Source organism: Enoplosus armatus, chromosome 13 (genome assembly GCF_043641665.1).
Source record: "Enoplosus armatus isolate fEnoArm2 chromosome 13, fEnoArm2.hap1, whole genome shotgun sequence".
In the NCBI taxonomy this organism is placed as follows: domain Eukaryota; kingdom Metazoa; phylum Chordata; class Actinopteri; order Centrarchiformes; family Enoplosidae; genus Enoplosus; species Enoplosus armatus.
In genome coordinates this window covers 4,721,542-4,744,291 of record NC_092192.1, presented here as the reverse complement: position 1 = coordinate 4,744,291, position 22,750 = coordinate 4,721,542, and the positions used below count along the sequence as shown (strand labels likewise).

General features: G+C 42.8%; 1 protein-coding gene across 1 annotated transcript; it reads left to right on the top strand.

Annotated features, from left to right (window-relative positions):
• Nucleotides 1-1,500: 1,500 nt before the first annotated feature.
• On the top strand, nucleotides 1,501-20,753 carry tecta (tectorin alpha). Its single transcript, XM_070916972.1, has 24 exons — nucleotides 1,501-1,508; nucleotides 1,840-1,904; nucleotides 2,022-2,161; nucleotides 2,283-2,570; nucleotides 2,948-3,085; nucleotides 3,177-3,342; nucleotides 3,512-3,924; nucleotides 4,296-4,866; nucleotides 4,965-5,575; nucleotides 5,656-6,226; nucleotides 7,377-8,002; nucleotides 8,636-9,293; nucleotides 10,126-10,325; nucleotides 10,918-11,298; nucleotides 12,482-12,768; nucleotides 13,521-13,801; nucleotides 14,445-14,555; nucleotides 15,368-15,570; nucleotides 16,523-16,686; nucleotides 17,477-17,725; nucleotides 18,152-18,314; nucleotides 18,397-18,481; nucleotides 18,862-18,981; nucleotides 20,653-20,753. Exons 1-24 carry the CDS (start codon nucleotides 1,501-1,503, stop codon nucleotides 20,751-20,753), a joined length of 6,600 nt encoding a protein of 2,199 aa, XP_070773073.1.
• Nucleotides 20,754-22,750: the final 1,997 nt, after the last annotated feature.

Below are 22,750 nucleotides of genomic sequence, written 5' to 3'. Positions count from 1 at the left end.
TTAATCTGACTTAACCTCATTTTAATTACATATACGTGCTTCAGCAAGTGAATTAACTGTGAATTGATCCGGTGAAAGTTGTCTCTCTTTGAGCTTGACCCCACAGATAAACATGTTGAAGTGTCTTGTTCATCTTGTAAGTCCTAACCTTTATCTTAATGGCCCTGCTAAAAGGCCCTGGGGTTAATGCCAGTCAGATAAGATGGTGAGCTACGAGAGTCAAAAGAGCAATTGTGGCAATCTTTCTGTTGACAATGTATGATGAGAGGCTGGTGACATTGGAGCAGACTTCTCTCAGCAGTGCTCACTAACGTTGGCACACCTGAACACAATTTACCATCAAGCTGAATAGAATTCACTCATTAGAGCGATTTAAGAGATCCACTTGATCTCACATACCTCATGTATCAACAGTATCTTCAGATTACATAGATCCATAAATCATACCAAACTCCAGTTTTTAAATTATAACAAAAAAGAGAAAAAGTGAAATGAAAATCCTGAATTGAATTGGTCAATATTTCAAACAAAGATGACTGGACAAACTAATTTCAACTCAAAGGTCCACTTACTACCTTTTTCACAGCTTTCAATGGTATCGGCTGTAACTTAAAGTCAGCAGATACCACCTGTTATCCTCACTGCAACATGTAAGGATGTTAAAAGCAGCATCATGCACCACGCTGCCTTTTCATATGAAATTATATATATATAAGTCATATACATCAGTGCTTCCAGTAAATTACCAAAGGGCTTGCTGAAATAACGCTGACTGACTGACTGGTTGCTAGCAGGCCAGCTAGTCGGTCCTCGTCACATCTCCAAATCTTAAGAACCCTTAACCTTAAAATTGTAGTAAATCTGGTGAGAAATCCAAAGTTGTAGTACAAAAGTTAGAGCAGTTGTGGGTCTGGCTCATGTCTTCTGCCATTACTGCCAGTTGATGCAAAATGCATTTTTGGATACTGTTGGGGAATCGTGACAGTTTCACAAGTCCACAATAATAAAAACAGACCAGATAGACCAGAAAGACAGAATGCCCCACAAGGTCTATGGTATCCAGAAGGGACCAGTTTTAACTGGTAAAGTTGGCAGTGTTATTGGCCAATTAAGGTTTAAATGTATAGACAGTACTTTTTGAATTTCATTAAACAATTAAGTTTAAATGCTATATGGTGATTGTAAAATCTGCCAACTTGGCTGCACACTCTACTTTGCCAATGGGAAACGTGCCAAGTCAGGCACTGAACAGCCCCTAAGGGCCACTGCAAGGACCTTGGCAATTCAAACCTACTCACTTAAAGCCATTAGTGCCCCACTGTTTACGCTCCTCTCCCTTTAGCCAACAAGGCATGGATAGCTCCCAAACAGAAGTGGTAATGAGGTCCTAAGCAGCCTCGCGGCTTCAGACACAGAGACGCTGGAGCAGAGCGGGCCAGTTCGGTCAGCTGCAGGGAACCGAGGCACAGAGAGGCCCGTAGTCCACTGTTGCCGGCTCACATGGGACCGTAAGGCAAATGTGATCCTGACACATTGTTCTGGCATGCATAATAGGGCCTTTTCAGGGCTCCTCAGGGGAGACCTGGGAGCCTGATCTTAAAGAAGTAACGTGACGTTGGTTTGATGGTTCTCCCTCGTCTCCCTTGTCTAACAGCCTTGTTTATGAGAAGCTGTCCTATGACTCATGTCTGCCTGCATTTCCATTAGCTTTATAGGAAAATGCAAGGCGGATGATGAAGCAGTTGCTCAGACAGGGTGTAAGGAAGTGGTAACATAATGAGCAAAGGAATCACACTGTCGATATGATCTTTCATCTCATTCTCTTTCTCTGTTTCTTAGAATGGTCAGGCAAGGCTGTCCAGTCATTCTGCTCCACCTCCTCAGCATCTTTGTACAGACTGGAGGTATGAGACACATAAATGTCACTGGAACATGTTAAAGTCATCCTCCACATCCATTCCTTCATCTTTTAGGGTTGAGAAGTCAATTTAATGAGCTCTTGTGCATTTTTCTCCTTTTAGCTAGTACTCAGGATATCATGTACCCATATGGGCCCGGCCATAGGGATCTAGAGACCCCCAAAATGGATGATGGGAGTTCTCCTGAAGTTATTCTGCTCATTCACTTCATTTTCTTCAATGTCCCTTACCGTTCCATCTACGTAAGCTGTGATCAAAACTCTCAAACTCTTCCATCCAATCCATTAATTATTTATTGCAATATATAAAGTGTATATTATAGTTTATGATGCTGAAATAAAACCTTGTCTGCTCTGTTCACAGGTCAACAACAATGGTGTGGTCTCCTTCAACGTGCAGGTTAGCCAGTTCACACCAGAGGCTTTTCCCCTGAGTGACAGCAGATCATTCATTGCTCCACTTTGGGCAGATGTGCACAATGGCATCCGCGGAGATGTGTACTACCGGGAGTCCACCGAACCAGAAATACTGGAGAGGGCGACGCAAGATGTCCGGAAGTACTTTAAAAACATTCCCACCTTCACAGCCACATGGGTCTTTATTTCAACATGGCACCAAGTCACCTTCTATGGAGGAAGCCAGACAACCCCGGTAAACCCCGCCTGAAATAGCTTTGTCACACATAAGGCAACTCGCAAACGACAACGTTATTTAAATACTCTTCAAGAAACAGGATGAGATGATGAGAACGTCATCTTTTTTCAACACACCTACAAACTACAATGTAAACAGTTGTTATCCATCTAATGTTTGCTATATACAGTATAATTTAGAAGTTTGTCATTTTTCACCTGTTCTTCGTAAGTGTACCTGGCCATATACCCACTCCCATGTGACGCTGTACACGGGTGCTGGGTGGATGAATATAATGTAACTAAGCAATGTCCTTGCAAGCGGGACATTTGTTAAATGTTTTTGTCTTTTTTTCTCTTTGTAAAACTATTTTAATCCTTTTGTTTGATTAAAAGGTGAACACATTCCAAACTGTACTAATCTCAGATGGCGTGGCGTCCTTCAGTATGTTCAACTATGGAGAAATCACATGGAGCACAGGAACAGCCAGTGGTGGAGATCCTTTAACAGGACTGGGTGGAACAACAGCTCAGGTATTCTCACAATGTCCCCAAGATCATTTCATACCATAGGACAATCCTGTTCTGTTACAGAACTCACAACTCACACAGTTCCCCTTTTCAGTCAGGTTTTAATGGTGGAGACATTGGCCACTTCTTCAACCTGCCAGGATCACGGTCAAATGATGTAGTGAATATTGAACAGACAACCAATGTAAATACTCCTGGGCGCTGGTTCTTCCGTGTAGACACTGAACTGATCGATCCTGCCAATGGCTGCAGCTACAATGGCAAGTTCAAACGTCAAAAATTGATAATTATGTCCACACAGGTTTCTCTTTTGCAGAGTAGCTACAGCATCTTTAATACTAAGATCAGTCATTTTCTAGTAAAATACTCCAGTTGTTTGCAGAACTGTACTTGTAAATACCTCCTCTGTCTTTCCTACATCTTCTGTAGGGCGTTATTACAGACGAGGGGAAGTCTTCTGGCTGTCTGACCAGTGTTCACAGCGATGCCGCTGCCTTGACATTGACAACGAGGTGCATTGCCAAGAAGCTCCATGCGGGCAGCTGGAGACCTGTGAGCAGCAAGAAGGGGCCTTTTACTGCCAGCCAACCCGCACCAGCACTTGTGTGGTATTTGGTGACCCTCATTACCACACCTTCGATGGCTTCCTCTATCACTTCCAGGGAACCTGCTCCTACTTGCTGGCTCGGCCCTGCTGGGAGGTGGCGGGGCTGCCCTTTTTCAGCGTGGAGGCCAAAAATGAGAACCGTGGGGTCGCCTCTGTTTCTTGGCTTAGAGATGTCACAGTGGACGTGTATGGTCATCGAGTCACATTACCCAAAGGCAGTTTTGGAACAGTCCAGGTGAGTATCTTTGGACCTGTTTATAATGGGAATTACCACAATATTTGCCTTCTGTGTGCTTCCCGCTTGGGCTGATGCAAAAGTGTAGATTTGCGTTATGTGGTTGCATGTACAATTTGATTTTGAAGTCCTATATTGACCACCTTGGAAGAGTGGTTTGGGCAGTACACCGATCACCAATTACCTCTTGGATGCATCGTCCTGGATTTCTCATAATATCCAAGTACAAGCTGATGAGCCAGGATGCACGTTTTGAGAGTTTTGTCATGATAAAGGCATAGGAAGAAAGTGACAGTATTCTCAATTGGCATATATTGACAATGGACTAAGTTTTCTACCATCGTCCATTGTTCTTCTGTTCTTCTCTATAGGTGGATGGCTTGATGAAGACTTTACCAGTCCAACTCCAGCTTGGTGCCATCAGGGTATACCAGTCTGGTGTTGCTGTTGCTTTAGAAACAGACTTTGGACTCTTGGTAACTTATGACGGCCAACACTATGCATCCATCTCCCTACCCAGCTCCTACTTCAATAACACTTGTGGCCTTTGTGGTAACTATAACGATGACCCCGCTGATGATCCTGTGCTTCCTGACGGCTCTCTAGCAGAAAGTGTAGTGGAGTTAGGGGGCAGTTGGAGAGCTGAGGACACAGACTGGAGGTGTACAGACGGCTGCGCCCAGAACTGCAGCGTTTGTGACCCTCTTACAGAAGCCTTCTACTTTCGCTCAGACTACTGTGGGCTCATTAACAAAACTGATGGACCTTTTAGGGACTGCAGAGCTGTAGTGGACCCTACAGCCTTTGTGTATAGCTGTGTATATGACATGTGCAGCAACAGGGATAATATCACCACACTCTGCCAGGCCATCCAGGCCTATGCTCTGGCCTGTCAGGCCCTTGGTGTTACGATACGACCCTGGAGATCTCGCACCTTCTGCGGTGAGATTCACTTTAATTCAGTTTACACAGATTCTTCATCTTTACATAAATTTACTTGTGTCATCTGACATAATGTCTTCTCTCTTACTGGCTCTCAGCTTTGTCATGTCCGGAGTTCAGCCATTACCAAGTGTGCACAAGTGCCTGCCCAGCCTCCTGCTCAGACCTCACCGCTCCACTGTATTGTGCTCACCCTTGCACTGAGGGCTGCCAGTGCGACCAAGGCTATGTTCTCAGCGGCAGCCGTTGTGTACATCGTGAAGACTGTGGCTGTGAGCATAACGGCCTCTATTACCCCCTTAATAACACCTTCTGGGCTGGCCCCAGCGGTGAAGAAGGTGAATGTACCCTCCGCTGCAACTGCGGGCCTGCTGGGGAAGTCTCTTGTTTCAACGAGTCCTGTAAGGAGGGTGAGGTGTGTGTGGCGGAGGTGGGCTTGCTAGGTTGCTACCCTCGGAGAGAGGGAGTGTGCTCCGTCACCCAGAACTCAGTGACATCCTCCTTTGATGGTACCTTCCTGCTGTTCCCAGATGACAGCTCTTACTACCTGCTGAAGCTGTGTGGTGCAGTGCCAGCTAATGGCTCAATGGTGGAGGTGAAGATGGGCAGGCGGCTGGTGAACAAAGGCCCCGCTTGGAAAAGACCTGTGGTAGTTACAGTGGCTAACCTGGAAGCTCAGATGGGAGGGCTAGATTTTGATACAGTAAAGGTTAGTATTTTCTCTACAGAGTATGTTATCTATTTTCAGCTGTTGAACACCCACGGCTATGACTCCTGTTTGTGTTCCAGGTGAATGGTGAAGTAGTAGTGCTCCCATATGTCCATCCAATGGAGACAATGATGATCTACAAAGCTCCAGGCAATGCTACAGTGGTGGAGTCCCGCGGTCTGCTTCGTGTCCAATACACACGCCAAGGATTCCTCAACATCTCCCTCTCCACCATCTTCTACAATGTTACTTGCGGTCTTTGCGGCGTCTTCAATAGCAATTCCACTGATGACCTTCGTCTTCCAAATGGACGCTTGGCCGAGTCTACTGAACAGTTCACAGAGGGCTGGCGGTCCATTGCTGATGACCTCACCTGTAATGGCGACTGTGATGACCTGTACCGAATGTGCACAGACTTGCGTCTCTACCAGAGTCCTTGGATGTGCGGCAACATCAATGACCCGGGGAATAGTTCATTTCTGGCATGTCATGCAGTGGTCAACCCCTCACCATTCTTCAGGAACTGCTTGTATAACATGTGCGTAAAGGAAGGGAATCGTTCAGCCCTGTGTTCTTCACTGCAGGCATATGCCACTGCCTGTCAGGATGCTCAAGTAGGCCTTGCTTCCTGGAGGAGTGCCACCAACTGCCGTGAGTAGATATATCTTTACTTTAAGGGAACAGGCTGATATTTCTGTAGTTTTGCATCACACCAGAACAGAGATAAACAGCTAGACTAGCCAAAAAAAATTAATAAATATGTCTTCAAACAACTCCAATCTGTCTCACTACAAGAATTTTTTTCTATTTATTGATATAGTATAAACAAGTAAGTATAGTTAGAACATGTAACTAGACTGCTTTGATTTGTAGCTAGCAGTACCCCCTACTGCCCCCCCCCCCCCCCCAGCCCCCCACTGCCCTTTGGAAGCCAAAAAATAATTATTATTCCTGTAAAAGCACCAAATTGAACTTGAACATGTCATTTTGCTTTCTGAATAACTCATAACCTGAATCTTGATAGCCTTGCTAGCATCACTCCCAAATTTCTCAAATAATCAGACTCACAGGCCTGTTTCACAGCAGTCATTTTGACTCGTCAGAGCAGGAAAAGCACAAGTGGAACTAATAGCAACGATGATGGCTCTGTTCCAGCGATGATTGAAATGCATTGTAGCTATTAATGAAGTTATTAGTCATACTTGTGTTTGACAAGGCAAAATGTCTGCTGTGAAAAACAGTACTCATCTTTAGTTCCACTCCACCACTGCTCTATGGCGTTCCACCTATATTTACCTTTTCTTTAAAGGTAAAAACCTGTTTCATCAGTCATGCCTTGTAGGCTTGAAAGGGGCTCTGACAGCTTGCTCCTTTGCAGACTGCAGCAGTTTGCTGCTAATATTTGTCTTTAGCTACCAACATAAGAAAATGTAATTTCATCTGACAAAGGGTAGACAGCTAATCATCCTAGCGACAAAGAAAAGCTTTTGACAAAAAAAAGAAAAAAACTGAGCTGGACACTTGAGTGGTGGATTATGCTTCAGCAGTGGTTTGAGAACAGGACATTTTTACACTTCTTTTGCCATAAACTTGGTCACCAGTGGAATCCATTGAGTCCAAGCTGTCTACAGCAGCTGCCAAGGGGTGAACTTAAAACTTTTCAAATCCACCATTCAATCCTACAGCGAGTGACACTTTGACACTCAAAACAAAGATTTTTGGTGGAGTATTCTTGTAATATGGATTTGCCTGTTGTCTTTGCTTCTCTCTTGCTGTCTCATACCTCGTTCTCCGGTCTCAGCTCTTCCCTGTCCAGAGAACAGTCATTTTGATGAGTGCACCAGCGCCTGCCCTCTGACCTGCGCCAACTTGGATGAACCTGAAGAGCCATGCCCTCTGCCATGCCAGGAGGGGTGTCAGTGCGAGGAGGGCTTTGCGCTGCGCGATGGCCTGTGTGTGGCACGCAGTGATTGTGGCTGCGTGAGCCACGGGCGCCAGCTGGCCACTAATCAGACCTTCTGGACGGACTGGGAGTGCCAGGAGCGCTGCTACTGCAATGGCTCTGACAACAGTGTATATTGTCAGCTCGCACCTTGTCACGCTGAGGAGTACTGCCAGGAGAATGACGGCCTGTATTTCTGCCTGCCACGCACTGAGGCCCTGTGTGTGGCAGCTGGTTATGGACATTTTCTGCCATTTGGTGGCATACCGTTTGAGCTGCAGAGCTCTTGTACTCTTAGGATGGCCACCACCAACTGTGGGAGAGAGAGCATGGACCACACGATCAGTGGAGCTTTTCCTCAATTTAAATTGGCAGCTCGTAATGAGGAAAGGGACACAGGCCAGGCCATTTGGGTGAGGGGCTTTGTACTGGAGGTCTACGAGTATGAGATTGAAGTGTCTCGAAGCTACAAAAACACTGTCACGGTGAGTCAGAGGCAAAGGCAGAACAGTAAATGAATCAAGAGCCATGATTTTATATTGTGTTCATATTTGGGATAATCTGAATATTCATATCTTAACACCACTTTTATGCATGACCCATGAAGGTCATAGTTGTTGTATTTGTGAGGACATGTTATTTCTAATCAAGCCGATAGAATAACCAGGCAGGGTGAATTCCTCTTTGATTGGCTTAAGGTGGATCTAGTTTCAATGGGCATCTTTTATCAGGCTGGATTTGGCTCAGACGAAACCCCGACCCTGAGCGACATTTGGACCGGGTTCACAAACCGACTAAAAGATCTGAGGAGGAATAGAAATCACACACATAACCCAACACACACACACATTTTTTTTCTCATTCTGGCTGTTTCTGTGTCTTTCTCTCTTATACAATTAGATTAAATGAGAAACGCATAGAAGCTCTTTCAGTGAGTCTTAATGTTATCCCTTCATCACCTGGGTTTCCCCACATTCTTTGAAAACATGCAGGTCAGTCCGATTAGAAACTATGACTTGGTGCTAAAAATGCTTGTGTAGGAATGTGTGTGTGCTCGTAGAATAAGAGTTAAACCTGTTCAAACTAGAACCAGTTTTATTGACTCTCTCTTCACTCAGGTGAATAAGGAGCGTTTGTACCTTCCTCTGAAGCTGGGCCCAGGGAAGGTCAACATCTTCACCTTGGGCATGCAGCTCATTCTGGAGACAGGTTTTGGCCTGAAGGTGGCCTTTGACTGGAACACTCTCCTCCTGTTGACTTTGCCCCGCGACCTCTACAACGCCTCCTGCGGCCTCTGCCAGGGCATGCCTTTATCCCCACCCACCCTCACCACGACTGACTGGGGCATGGCCTGGGCAGAGAGGGACACCTTCTGCCAGGTGGGCTGCGGAGACTCCTGCCCACGCTGTGGCATGGGAGAGAAAAGCGTGCTAAATGATGCCCCTCTCATGGTGGCTGATGGCAACACGAACATCGGCACCGACGATGGGGCAAATGAAGTGAACACAGGCATGCGTTTCCACATTGGAGATGGACTGTATGTGTTTGTGGAGCCGGAGGCGGTGAGGCTGTGCGGGCTAATTGTGGATCGAGGAGGTGTGTTTGCTCGTTGTCACAGCAAGGTGGCGCCAGCGTTCTTTTATCAAAGCTGCCTGCAGGACACCTGTTTGGACCAGGGAGCTCAGGATACTATCTGTAACTGGCTGCAGATATATGCCAGCACCTGTCAGACCCAAGGCGTGCCCGTTACCGGCTGGAGGAGTGAAACACCATGTGGTGAGTGCAAGTCGGGGCTCACCTTAATGTCACCGTGTTCTTTGGTTATTTGTGAAGTGATGCAAAGGTCCTCTAGTGGTATCCACTCATGCAGATAGTTTCAGTTTTATTTGTTCAGGTTTTGAGATATTTGTCTGAGATTTCTGCCTCTGTCCCAAATACAATGGAGGTGAATGGAATTTCATTTGTTGGGCTCACAGTGTTGAAAGAGTACTTTAAAGAATCAGCAACATGTCTTTCCATCTTGAATAATCCACAGAAAACACAGTCAACAGTTTTAATATGGGCTATTTCTTTGGCAGAAAGTAGTTCCTGTGAAAACAGTTGATGGTGAAGTCTGTGGATTATTCACAGCAACAAGGACATCGTTTGTCTTGAAATGCAGTAAGTAATACAAACCAAATTCCATTCACCTCCATTGCATTGGATTCAACAAATGAGATACAACGTGTTATTTAGTGAGCTTTCGAGGTGTTGGTAGAAGTATTCTTCAACTTTAGATGGAGTCTAGCTGTTCCCCCTGCTTCCAGTCTTTATGCTAAGCTAGGCTAATCACTCCCTGACTCCAGCTCTGTACTTAACAGGCAAGTATTGGATTGATATTGATCCTCTCCTCTCGATCTCGAAAAGTGAAAAAGCACGTTTCCCACAATGTTGAACTATTCCTTTAAACAGCTGCCGCACAGCCACTAAACAACTCTACAATCAACGCTTGTCCACAAATATTTACCCCTGAAAAATCAACACCTATTTACCCTGGATAATGTCCTATGTGTACAATGTAGTCCGTCCAATCGTTAGCTAATATCTTTGCCAACCTGCCTGCTCCCAGTCCAGAGCTGTCCACCTAACAGCCATTACTCCAGTTGCATGTCGGTTTGCCCGCCCCAGTGCGCCCCAGCCCGCGGCCAGAGGGACTGCAGCCAGGACTGTGTGGAGGGCTGCCAGTGTGACCAGGGCTACGTGCTCAACGGCAAGAGCTGCATCCTGCCTCAGAACTGTGGCTGCTACACTGATGGCAAGTACTATGAGGTCAGTCTCACATCCAGCACTACATGGAATCAACTCAATGTCGTATGCAGCCGAAACTGAAGGTTATTTATGAAACTTAGAATTTTTGCTGAGGTGTCTTTAAGTTTAATGTTGAATGGGACACAGTTTACATTTCATGACTGAAAATATTTTTAAAAAATCAGTTTCAACAAACGTCTCTGGCTCATTTAGTATAAAAATGAGAGCAAAAAAAAAGTGATTCAACCTTAAACTAATCCTTCACGTCCAAATCTTATTTTGCGAAGTTGCCTCAGAATCATAGAACTGCTGCAACTAACGATTATTTTCACTATAGATCAGTCAGTCGAGTATTGTTTTTAGATTAATCGATTCAATCACAATTTTTTAAAGCCCAATACTCCAAAACCTAAAAATATTCAATTTACTATTGAATGAGAGAAAGAAGAGCAGCATATCCTCACACGTGAAAAACTGGAATTTAGGAATGTTTTATACAGTATTTTTGTTTAAAAAAGTCACTATGATGATTATTTTTTTTGCCAATCATCTAATCAATTAATCGACTAATAGTTTCAGCTCTGATTTTAACAGAAACTTTTCTTTATTTCAGCCCAAACAGCTGTTCTGGAATGGCGACTGTACCAAACGCTGCCAGTGCATCGGACGAAACCTGATCCAGTGCGACCCGAGGCGCTGCAAGGCGGAGGAAGAGTGCACGCTGCGGTACGGAGTGCGGGGCTGCTTTGCGCGGCGCTCTCAGCACTGCGTGGCGTCCGGCGGTGGCGTTTTCAGGACCTTCGATGGGGCGTCGCTGCGGCTCCCGGCCTCCTGCTCCTTCGTCTTGTCCACGAACTGTCACAAGTTGCCCGACCTCTCCTTCCAGCTCATCGCCAACTTTGATAAATGGAGCACGCCCAACCTCACCACCATCTCTCATGTGTACCTTTACATCAACGAGGAGAATATACTCATCTCTGGCAGCACTGTCAAGGTGAGACAAGCCTTGGATTTGTCGGTTTGTCAGTATAGAAATGACCACCTGACCGTCATGGTCAGATCATGGGAGACCCCTAACCTGACTCAAATTCTCATTTCAGTTCTTGTGTGATATAGTTTGTTCCTCGCATTTCAGAACTTGTCCCTGCTTTAAAGCTGCACTAATCAATGTTTTATATTAACAATAGATCAATTAACTGCATGTAATGTGAAAGGTGTGTGTGCTCTGTGGAGCCTTTAAGTGTCTTTCAGCTCATTGTTTTGGTTTTCTGGTCCGCAACTTGATTGCTCCATTGCTTTTACCATTGACAATTATTTGTCATGTAATGTCGATAACACTGCAATATCTAGCTATAGTTTGCCACTAGCTACTCTTCAGTGTATAGTGTAGAAACAAGGCTGCATTGTGTTACTTATGAACATTTCCTTTGTAAGAGGAAGTTTGTTTTATTTCTTCTCAAAAATGCTTCATAGTCTCGCTGTAATAGACCTATTATCTCTATTAGGAGACGTTTTGTATATAATATCAACTTACTTTCTTCTTGGTCTGCTGTCAAAGACGTCTTTATCAAACTTCTCCTCAAGGAACTAAACAAACAGATCTCCCTTTTCTTGCCAGACTACTTGAAAGAGGTCCCGCAGTCCAATTTACCAATTGCCACTAATAGTCTAGCAGAGCTCCTCCACTTCAGGAGGAAGTGGGCCATTTGATTCTACTGAAAGTGCACCCACAGAGGAAGTTAATGACTCGCTGATTGCCTTTAACTTTGGCTCTCAAAGAGTCTTAATCCTGCTTGATCTGAGTGAGCCATTGACCGCAACATTTTTCTTAACTACCTCAAGAACTACGTTGGTATCAATGGTGATTCCCTGAAGTGGCCAAGGTCATGTTCCCCAGAACGCAGAGTAATTACAGCAGCGTCTCACATCGTCACAGCCTTTGCTTTGTGCTGTCTCATTTCTTTTCTGATGTATGCTACACCTCAGGGATACATTTTGGGGAATATGGAATCATTTCACGTAGATGATTCCCAAATCTACATATCATCAAATAATGTTAATGATCATCACGTTGAGTGGAAAGTGGACTTAAAAATCCCACAGTGGTCAAACCTTACGTGAGAGCACAGAAATGTGCGGTAGATATTTAAAGATTTCCTTCTCCTGTGTCCTCGCAGGTCAATGGTACGCCAGTATCGGTACCGTTTCTAACTGGGCTGATGACACGTCTGTCCACATCCGAAGGTTTCATTGTCATCGACACGCCCCAGGACATCCAGGTCCGATACAACCACTTTAACACACTTAGCATCACAATGGGCCAGCGGCTTCAGAACAAGGTGTGTGGCCTCTGTGGGAATTTCAACGGAGACCCCAGCGACGACTACATCACCTCCAGGGGCAAGCCGGCCGTCAGCGCCCTGGAGCTGGCCCAGAGCTGGAAGACCAACGGTATGCAGAACAGGTGGGTGAAGCTTGTAGACATGGTGGAATATCTTGTACTCTATTTACTGTACATATATACAGTTGTACAATTCATGTGAAACCTTTTGGAGATCATCCCTGAAATACAACATTTAAGCTCCACTAATCAGCATTTTGGTATATTGAGAACATTTATTGTGAAAGGGATCTGTCATGTGAGTTTCAACACCCAACTCTGCAGTTCTTTTAGTCTCTTTTAGCTCATTGTTTTGGCTTCATGGCCCACAAACTCCACTCCCATCAACCCCATTTCTCAACGAGAAATCCACTTTACACGAAATGACAAAGTTAGCTACTAGCTGGTGAAGAAAGTGGAACATCCAGCAGCTAAGGCGCTCAAAGGAGAGTGAATATTGGACAGAAACATGACTCCAATTAATGCTAATGTTGCTTCATTGTCATTGGTTTTGGCTGACAGGTAGGAATTGTCTAATATATTGCCCCAGATACAATGGCATTGTGGACTTGGGATACCACGTGAGCCAGGCTTAGTGTACTCGTTTCCTCTGTGGTGCGATCTCTAGAAAAACTATGTAAAGTAGTCTGTTTTTCATCTGTGCAGGGAAAGTTTGTGGACTGGTTTATGTATATTCAAGTTAACTAACTTTACCACCAGAGTGCCTGCTGCTGGTGCCCTTTGAGTTCAGATGGCTGGCACACAGGCCCACCAAATTACATAGTAATAAATAAAACAATAAGTTTGACAATTGGATGTTGGTCTTTCTCCTCCAGTTGTGATGAAACCCAGTACGTGGCTCTGGCTCAGTCCTGTGACAACACGGCGGTGGCAGCGCTGCAAGGTGAAGATGCCTGTCAGAAGCTCACCCAGCTGAAGGGTTTCTTCCAGCCGTGCCACGGCCTGCTGGATCCCCGGCCCTTCTACCAGTCCTGCTACCTGGACGGCTGTTACAATCACCGCAAGGCTCAGGTCTGTGGCTCGCTGGCAGCCTACGCAGAGGCCTGTCGCTCGCTGGGCACCCTCACCACCAAGTGGATCACCCAAGAGAACTGCTGTAAGGGCACCGCGAGGCACCAGCCTCTCTCCGCCACATGGCATACACATGGCACTGCATGTAATTTACTCATTTAGATTCCCACACTGGAAGAATCAGATATTACAGGTTTAATGTAACAATAAAGTCAATATTGTTAATTAGTAGAAGGGATTATTAATTTAATTTGTTGCTTTGATGATAGATTTGTGTAAAGATGGGTTACTTGGATTTATTTTGTCTTTAGTTGAAGCTACAGTAACCTGAACAGACTGTAGGTGTTTGGCTTTGTTTGCTTCGTAGCAACAGGCTAATTTATCAAAAGCAGCTACAAGTAATGTGTCAATATGTCAAGTCTGCCAATGGTACCACTTTCCCTTTGACTCATATTACCTAAATACACAATAGATCAGATTTACTAGAAGTTATTAGATCTAGCAGGGAGCAAAAAGTACTTGCTGCTGCTGGTGAAGTTTATTGAAAGCGACGAGTGTATCAGGGTTCATCTGGATTTTGGTGGCTGGACAGTAAGAGGACACTGTTTAGAGAGATTTTAGTGAGTGAATCAAACTGACACTAATCGTTGGGGGGACACGGAGAGGGACATATCCTCTAAGCTAACATTGTGTGTGACAGCTAACATTGTGTGTGGACCTGTCTTTAGCAGAATGGATCTACGACCCCTGTGCAGGAGAGATCTGCACAAACTTCACCTGTGAGCTGGAGAACGGAGGCGACCTGTGTGGCTGTCCAGAGTTACCCACCAGCACTGGAGGTGAGCGCTTCATAGGGCCATAAGGTGACATCATCCATCCCGGGTTTTAATCCTGTCCCGGTGGGCTACGTTATAAACAAACTACTAAGACTATACTACCCATTCTGAAACATAGCACAGCTAAGGTGAGACTCCTGGTCTGACCTCAGATACTACAAAATGTCATCAACATGAATCTCATTTTTTTTATAATGGTCCAAATATGTAGAGAGATACATCCTGTTTTAAAATCGGGTACATGTTAAAATGTTCAACATTAAGCAGCAAGCTAAAAAATATCTGATAACCATATATTGATCGATATAACATTTTTGATAAGAATCCCTTACATTTGGTTATTAATGTTGATGACTAAGATGTGAACTGAGCAGGACACACACAACAATCTGTACTACAATGTCTTTTTGCTGATGGGCTGACAGAAACACCAGTACTAATATATATCTGTGATAAGCTAAAATCAGCTGATAATACCAGTCATGTCAATGTTGCAGTGGGGCTCTATTATTAAAATCATACTGGTGCTTATTTCACAGTGTGTTGTCCATGTAAGATGTCATAAAAAATGTTATTTAAAAAGATCGGATTACAATACTGTATTTGTTTGTTACATGTCATTATGTAGAAGCTAATTATATAGAAATATACAAGAACATATATTCCTGTGCAGAATGTTACGCTTGAAAAAAAGCCTTTAGGCAACAGTATTTACAGCATCATGGGCCACACTTTCCAGGAATAATATATTATATTGTTATATTGTTCTGACGTTGCCATGTTCAGTACTCAGACAGTCTGTCTGTGTCTGACAGGTGACGATGACATTCTCCAGGCGGAGGTGACCTGTAAGCACGCTCAGATGGAGGTCTCCATCTCCAAGTGTAAGCTCTTCCAGCTGGGTTTCGAACGAGAGGACGTGAGGATCAACGACGAACACTGCGCCGGCATCGAGGGGGAGGACTTCATCTCCTTCCACATCAACAACACGAAGGGACACTGCGGCTCCATCGTACAGGTCTGTTTACATTCATTTGTATTCTTACTTGCTTTGTGAGCGTCGTCTGTTCCGATTACTTTGCTTTCTAGCTGGATCGCCTTGTTTTAACTGTTTCTTTGCCTTTTACCTTTTACCACCTTTGATGACAAGCTGGCTTTACTTGTTTCAACCATAATAACTTTAAAACTGTCACTCAAAGGACTTGTTTAACTTCATTAGAGTTGCATATGAGGCGCTACATTAGGTATATTTCTTTAACATCAACAACTTATTAATAATTACAGTGATGCCGCACTTTTTTTGTCTCCACACTGCATTTGTGTGCCACTCTGTTAAATTATAAAACCTGCTTCTATCCTTTTTACTCTGCTTCCAGCCTAATCTAAGCAAAGCATTTTGAGAGATGCACTTACTTGCTTTCTTTCTGAGACTGAGATGAGAAGATCAATATCAATCTCATGTCTGTGTGTTAAGTACAGAGCTGGAGTTGGAACGTGATTAGCCTAGCTTAGCATAAGGACTGGAAACAGAGGGAAACTGCTAGCCTGGCTCTGTCTAAAATGCCTACCAACACCTGTAATCCATAAACAAAAAAATGTTTTATGGGGAGTTTTGTGCTCTAACTTTTTCTTGGCTCACAGTGAAGCTTCCCGGAGTCTTGTTTTCTTGTCACAGTGAGGTTGCCAAGTTCGCACCATCATGCCTCTACAGAGATATATACCAAAACCTGTGGTCAAAACCGCATCTGGCAACCTGTGCTCTGTCTGGAAATGTTTGAGCAGAAGTACAGGCTAAATGCATAAACTGCTGTTCAAGAAAGAAAAGAAAGAATTAATCCCGGCACATAACTCCTCCTAAAACCACAAATTCCTGTTCCTTTAACTATACAGTGAACTATAACAGTGAAATATTAAATATAATTACATATAAAACGGTGAGTGTTGTAAACATCCCTTCATCTCTCTGGCAGTCGAACGGCACACACATCATGTATAAGAACACTGTGTGGATAGAGAGTGTGAACAACACTGGGAACGTCATCACCAGAGACAAAACCATCAACGTGGAGTTTTCCTGCGCCTATGAACTGGACCTGAAGATCTCGCTGGAGACTGTCCTCAAGCCCATGCTCAGGTCAGACAGACAGTGGCGGAGAAAGCATTCAGATCTTTGACTTAAGTCAAAGTACTAATACTCTCTGTGTGCTCTCTAATACTCTAAGTATTAAAAGTAAAGAAAATGTTTCCTGTGACTGTTTTACTGTTATGTATCATATCATTAGATCATTATTACACGTGCATTAATGTAAAAGTAGGATTTAACTGTTGTAGTTGGTTGAGGTGGAACTACTTAAGGCTGCAACTACTGATTATTTTCATATTGATTAATCTGCTGATTATTTTCTTGATTAATCGATTGGTTGTTTGGTTTGTAAAAATTCTGAAAATAGTGAGAAATGTCGTCTCAGTCACCCAGAGACCAAAGTGACACCTTCACAATGTTTGGTTTGACCAACCAATATTGTTATAAAATAAAGTGAGATTATTAAAATAAGAACAGCAGCAAAAACTCACATGAAATGTTAATATCTTAATTAGCAAAATAGTTGCCAATTAATTGTCTGTCAATCAACAAACTGATTAATTGACTAATCGTCTCAGCTGTACTTGTATATACTGTTGGATAGTAAGAAAACATCATATTTAAAAGTTCTTTTTGCAGAAATCTTAATTTGTAGAGTAACTAGTAACTAAAGCTGTCAGATAAATGTAGTGAAGTAAAAAGTACAACATTTCCTTCAAGAAAGTGGCATGAAAAGTACCTCAAATTTGTACTTAAGTATAGTACTTCACATGTACTGCAGACAAAGCACGTGATATGTTGAGGTAAAAGCCGGCTACATTTCTCCTCCTTTGACCTCCAGTGTGATAAACCTCACCTTACCGACCCAGGAAGGAAACTTCATCACCAAGATGGCTCTATACAAGAACTCCTCGTACCGCAATCCGTACAGGGAGGGGGAGGTGGTGCTCAGCACGCGAGACATCCTCTTCGTGGGCGTCTTTGTGGAAGGGGCCGATGAAAACCAGCTCATCCTCATCGTGAACATGTGCTGGGCCACGCCGTCCCGCTACAGCAGCGACAGACTGCGCTATATCATCATAGAGAGAGGGTGGGCTTCACACACACACACACACACACACACACACGCACACAATGTAAGGCTTTACAAGGTTACAAGTTCAAGGGGTTAAAGGAAAACACAAATTTTGTATGTTTAGGTGATAATAATATAGGTAATAAACCTTTTTTGTCTTTAACAGTTTAACAATGTCTCTGTTGATTAACAGTCGGCCAATGGCATTGCCAAAATGTTTGAAAAAGACAGGCTGTGAAGCTAAATTGCTAAAAAGTGTTTTTTTTTATATTATATACGGCCACTTTTTGCAATATGAAGTGAAGGTGGTGGCTTATGAGGGACTGTGCTGCTAGAAATCACTGTACAGTGGATAAACGCCAATCTTCCTCCTTTAGATAACAACATCATGACAGTCTCCCTTAAACACAGTCTATTCCTTTAATACCTGACTGTCTCTAGGTGTCCAAACATAAAGGACAACACCATCGGCATGGCAGAGAACGGCGTGTCACTCACCTGCCGCTTCCACGTCACCGTCTTCAAGTTCATCGGGGATTACGACGAGGTCCACCTCCACTGTGACGTTTCCCTGTGCGACTCGGAAACAAACGCCTGCAAAGTGGTGAGAAACATCTTCATCTTAAGTAAAAGTGGCGAATGAAACAACGTCTGCTGTATTAATGTTTGTGTTTCTGTGCATCCAGAACTGTCCACACAAGAGAAGAATGTACTCGGAGGACAGCGACCATAAAGAGCACATACTGAGTGTGGGACCCATAAGAAGGAGAGGCAAGTAAAGTCTCATGTTGTGAGCCCAGTCCAGGTTTAAAGAGCTGAGCTACTAGTTTTTACTACTCTCCCCCGGGAAAGTCAGTTTCAACTGGCTCATTGTCATCATTGTTTGTAAAAACATGTGACAAGTTATATAAAGTAAATCTGCAGCAGATTCAGAGCAAAACAACTCTGAATATAATTTATCATATTAGAAATAATTCTGATTAGAAATGTGTAAAAACACAATTTCTACCTGGTTGATTTATCGCAGAAAGACCTCAAGTTCACTAGAAACAGAAAATATTATATCCAAGATCTTTTCCAGCACTTTCCTTGGCTTTTTCGGCCAAATCCCAAAGCAGGATTTTCATGACTCACCTGCGACGTCTCCTCAGAATCAGACTGGTGCGAGGAGTTCAATGGAGGCTGTGAGCAGATCTGCACCAGTAAGATGACCGGACCAGTCTGCAGCTGCGTGACTGGGATGCTGCAAAGAGATGGGAAAAGCTGCCGGAGTAAGGACCACACACACACACACACACACACACACACACACACACATTTTAAGGTTTAATGTATCTCCCGCTTTGCAGAATCATAGTATGACGAGTAAATATCTGAACTCACATTATTTTCTCCAAGTCTCTAATATCCAGTATTCCAGACAAACATATGTGCTTCTAAACGCAGTTGATTTTCCTGCTTTAGGGCTACTTGAGTACTTTAAAGTGGCTATAATCAATATTTTTCTGATAACAACATTTCAAAGCCACAAGCAACGTCAACATCGTGCTGCAAAACGCTCTCTTTGGCTTGATATTTCACAGCAGCAGGCTGTACAACCTCACCTGACGTCTGTCGATTCATAAGTAAGGAGGCATTACTTCCTGCGTCGCTACACACAACCTACTACAACACTACTTTGATAGAGATATTGATAAAGAAATGAGCCTTTATGGTTTATCTCATTTAACTGGCTTTCCTTTGCCTTTGTGTACATGACCTCTTGTGCTTGCTGGCTCAGTTTGGGTTTGGCTGCATTAGGGAGAGTTCATTTACATATCCTTAAACTGTTAAACTCTTTAATCAGGTGGGAATGAGGCCACTTTATAATAAAACACTGAGGCCCATATTCTGCACTTCACTGCCGGTTTACAATGAGTGAGTGGGAAGATGCTAAGTCACCAGCAAGTCAGTGAGCAGAAGCAGAGAAGTCCTGAAGGGTCTAAAGCTGCTTCAGGGTGCAAAATTCTGCAAACCCAACAATAACAATAAAAAAGGGGAATAAATAACACAGAAAAGGTTCCAGTGAGTGACCTCTTCTGGAGGCCAAGTGGCATTACGTGCCTGCATATCTGCAGTTTGTTATTGTGCCTGAATATCAAAACACTAACACACACTACCAAACACATGACTCAATAAGTATAAATCCAAAAATAAACACTGAAAATGAAATGACAGACATAAAGAGGGGAAATCAATACAGATATAAATATAGAACAACTAAATACACAATAAAATATGTTCACAAATCAATAAATACAAACAAAAACACATAAAAAATTAAATTGAGAAATACGAAAATAAAGAAATTGTCCCTATTTGTGTTTTTATCCCCTGTTGTCAAACCGTGATGCATTTTTAATATTATTTATTGTTTCAACATTTGTACTTCAGCCTATAATATGTGTATTAATGGAGTGCTATTTATAATTGCAATTTGTTTTGAAATAATTGTTTACACCACAAGTTAATTTGCATAAATCTGACTAATAAAGAGGTGCAATAGTGTCAGGTTTTCAAAATAAAACACATGATCCAAATGTGATTCTCTCATAAATTAAAGTTATTCAGGACATTTTACTTTGCTTAGATTTTACACCAGACATACCAAATACAGGTGTTTTGGATTTATTGTTTTGTTTTTTTGTTTTTTCAAGAGATATATTGATCAGCAAGAAAAAAGAAAAATATCTATAACAGAATAAGTAACACAAATTACAATTTAACAATACTTACAAATATTTAGCATCTTGTTACACAAAGCATCCAGACATTACAATACAATAGAAATAACAAAAATAAATGAATATAAAATAAACTTAAATAGCTAAAGAAACATTACATATATATTCTGTGGCCCCAGAGCATCCCCTATAATAAATGTTGTCTTCTTCTTCTCCCAGCTGTGAGCTCGAGCTGTAACCTGACACCCGCGGTCTCTCTGCTGAGCGTCAGCGCTGTGATCTCCATGTTTCTGGCTCGTGTTCATGCTCTCCTCTCCTAACACCCCGCGAGCGAAGGAAGGCGGCAAATGAAAAAGATGAAACGCAGACAAAGACTCGAAGATGCACAAAGCGTCAGCGTTGATTAGCCAGTAGATCGGCTGTGTTCCAGTCAGAAAAAAATCTAGACAGAAAACACGTATACACATTCACAAATCTCTGAGTCCAGATGTTCCTGATGCAACTGAAGGCTACGTAACTACACAAGAAAAGTAACTCGGCTTTTTAGACATGTGGACAAAAGTTTCACCCTCATTGTTCACCTCCACCTCCTCCATTATTTCCATATCAGGACACCTCATTGTGTGTCCTCACTCACTTAAAGCCACTATGTGTAGATCTTTTAACGAGGTTAGAGCATCTTTCAAATTGTTCTGATGGTTTTTAATTTGTAGAAAGATGAATGCAGTCCTGTCCTGCCACGGTGGAAGATATTTTCTGATCCTACACTTACTGAGTTTAAGACATATTTAATGACAATTACATGTAAGAAAGTCGGGGCGTGAACCCAGGACAGTGGTGTTTAAAGCCAAACACTTTCATGCCCATCCACACCCAAACTTTACACCACTATAAACACATTATATTGTGAGGAGTCAGAGGTGTCATGTGATTACAGGCCTTTGCGTTTACACCTGATATTAAGAAGTGATATTAATAATAATAGATTCTGCCCGCATTGTGATCGGATCTCAATATGCTAAAATTAAATAGGCAGAGCTAACGGACTTGTCAACGAACATCCATGAGTGTCTTGGCCTGTCCACATCCACAATTCATCAAGACCTCAAGAGGCCTCAAGTAGAATTCTCTGTTACACTAAAGCAGCTATACCTGAAACAATTAGTAGATTCATTGATTTGACAGAATCGACAGAAAGTTAATCGGCAACTATTTTGGTAATCGATTAATCAATTTCTGTATTTTTTTTAAGCAAAAAGGCAAAATATCCTCTAGTTCTGGATTCTAAACTGTGAGGATTTCTGTTTGAATTCATTTCAATGTGATAGTAAACTGAATAACTTTGGATTTTTGACTGTTATTCAGACAAAACAAGACGTCTCTTTGGGCTTTAGGAAATCGTGATTTTCACAATTTTTTCATTTTATTTTACACACCAAATGATTCAGTGATTCCTCATGAAAATAGCAAAATAATCTCTAATGAAAATAATAAAGCAGCAGATCTGCACATATCCTGCATAAATGACCATTTGTTGATACCGTTAAGATTTGAGACATTTTGGGGCAACCAGTGGAGAAACAAGTTGACACTAGTTAATTCTTAAGAAAGCAGCCAAACATGCAGATTGCACTGACACCTGGCTGAGATCCAATCACAATGCGAGCCAGACCACCTCCAGATGTGTGTCTGGCCGATCTGATAGCATTTACTTTGCATACGTTTATCCTTATCACCCAGACACAGAACACATGTTAATACCTAGAATTAAAAGTGTGTGAATATAAATTCTCTGGTGGACAGTTAGATCTTCTGTTCTAGCTTTAACTAGAGCAGAGCTGATCTATTTACTTCCTATTTGACCTCCAGACCAACTACTGTAATCACATAAAGTGTTTATCATTCTAAACCCACAAATTCCACATCAGCTTGTGGCAGCAAAGACGATCATGGAAAGAAGAAAACTGGATTTCATGATGTGAACAGTGGGAGAGTACATTTATCCTGGATGTCAAAGTGGAGTTTATGAATGAAGTGGAGTATTTATGTGTGAGGAGAGCGCCTTGTGAAATACTCGTATGTTTTTAACTCAACATTTTGGTGCCCAAGTTGTGTAAAAAAAACAAAAAACAATTGTGCCATTAAAATATTTCATTTCAACAACAGTTTGTTTTTAGGATGAGGACACGTGAGGACTTACTGTAATACTGTCTGTAGAGAAAGGTTCTCAAAGTATGGCCCCTGGTCAATGTTTTCTATTTGGCACCTTATGTGCTATAAATGTCATTATAGAGTTTGTCACCACACATCTTATGTA

What these genes read in the sequence shown, in the direction of transcription:
- tecta (XM_070916972.1), top strand. An exon ending in GAGGAAGCCAGACAACCCCG is followed by an intron (nt 2,571 to 2,947) that starts GTAAACCCCGCC and finishes TTTGATTAAAAG; the next exon opens with GTGAACACATTCCAAACTGT. An exon ending in ACCAACGGTATGCAGAACAG is followed by an intron (nt 12,769 to 13,520) that starts GTGGGTGAAGCT and finishes TTTCTCCTCCAG; the next exon opens with TTGTGATGAAACCCAGTACG.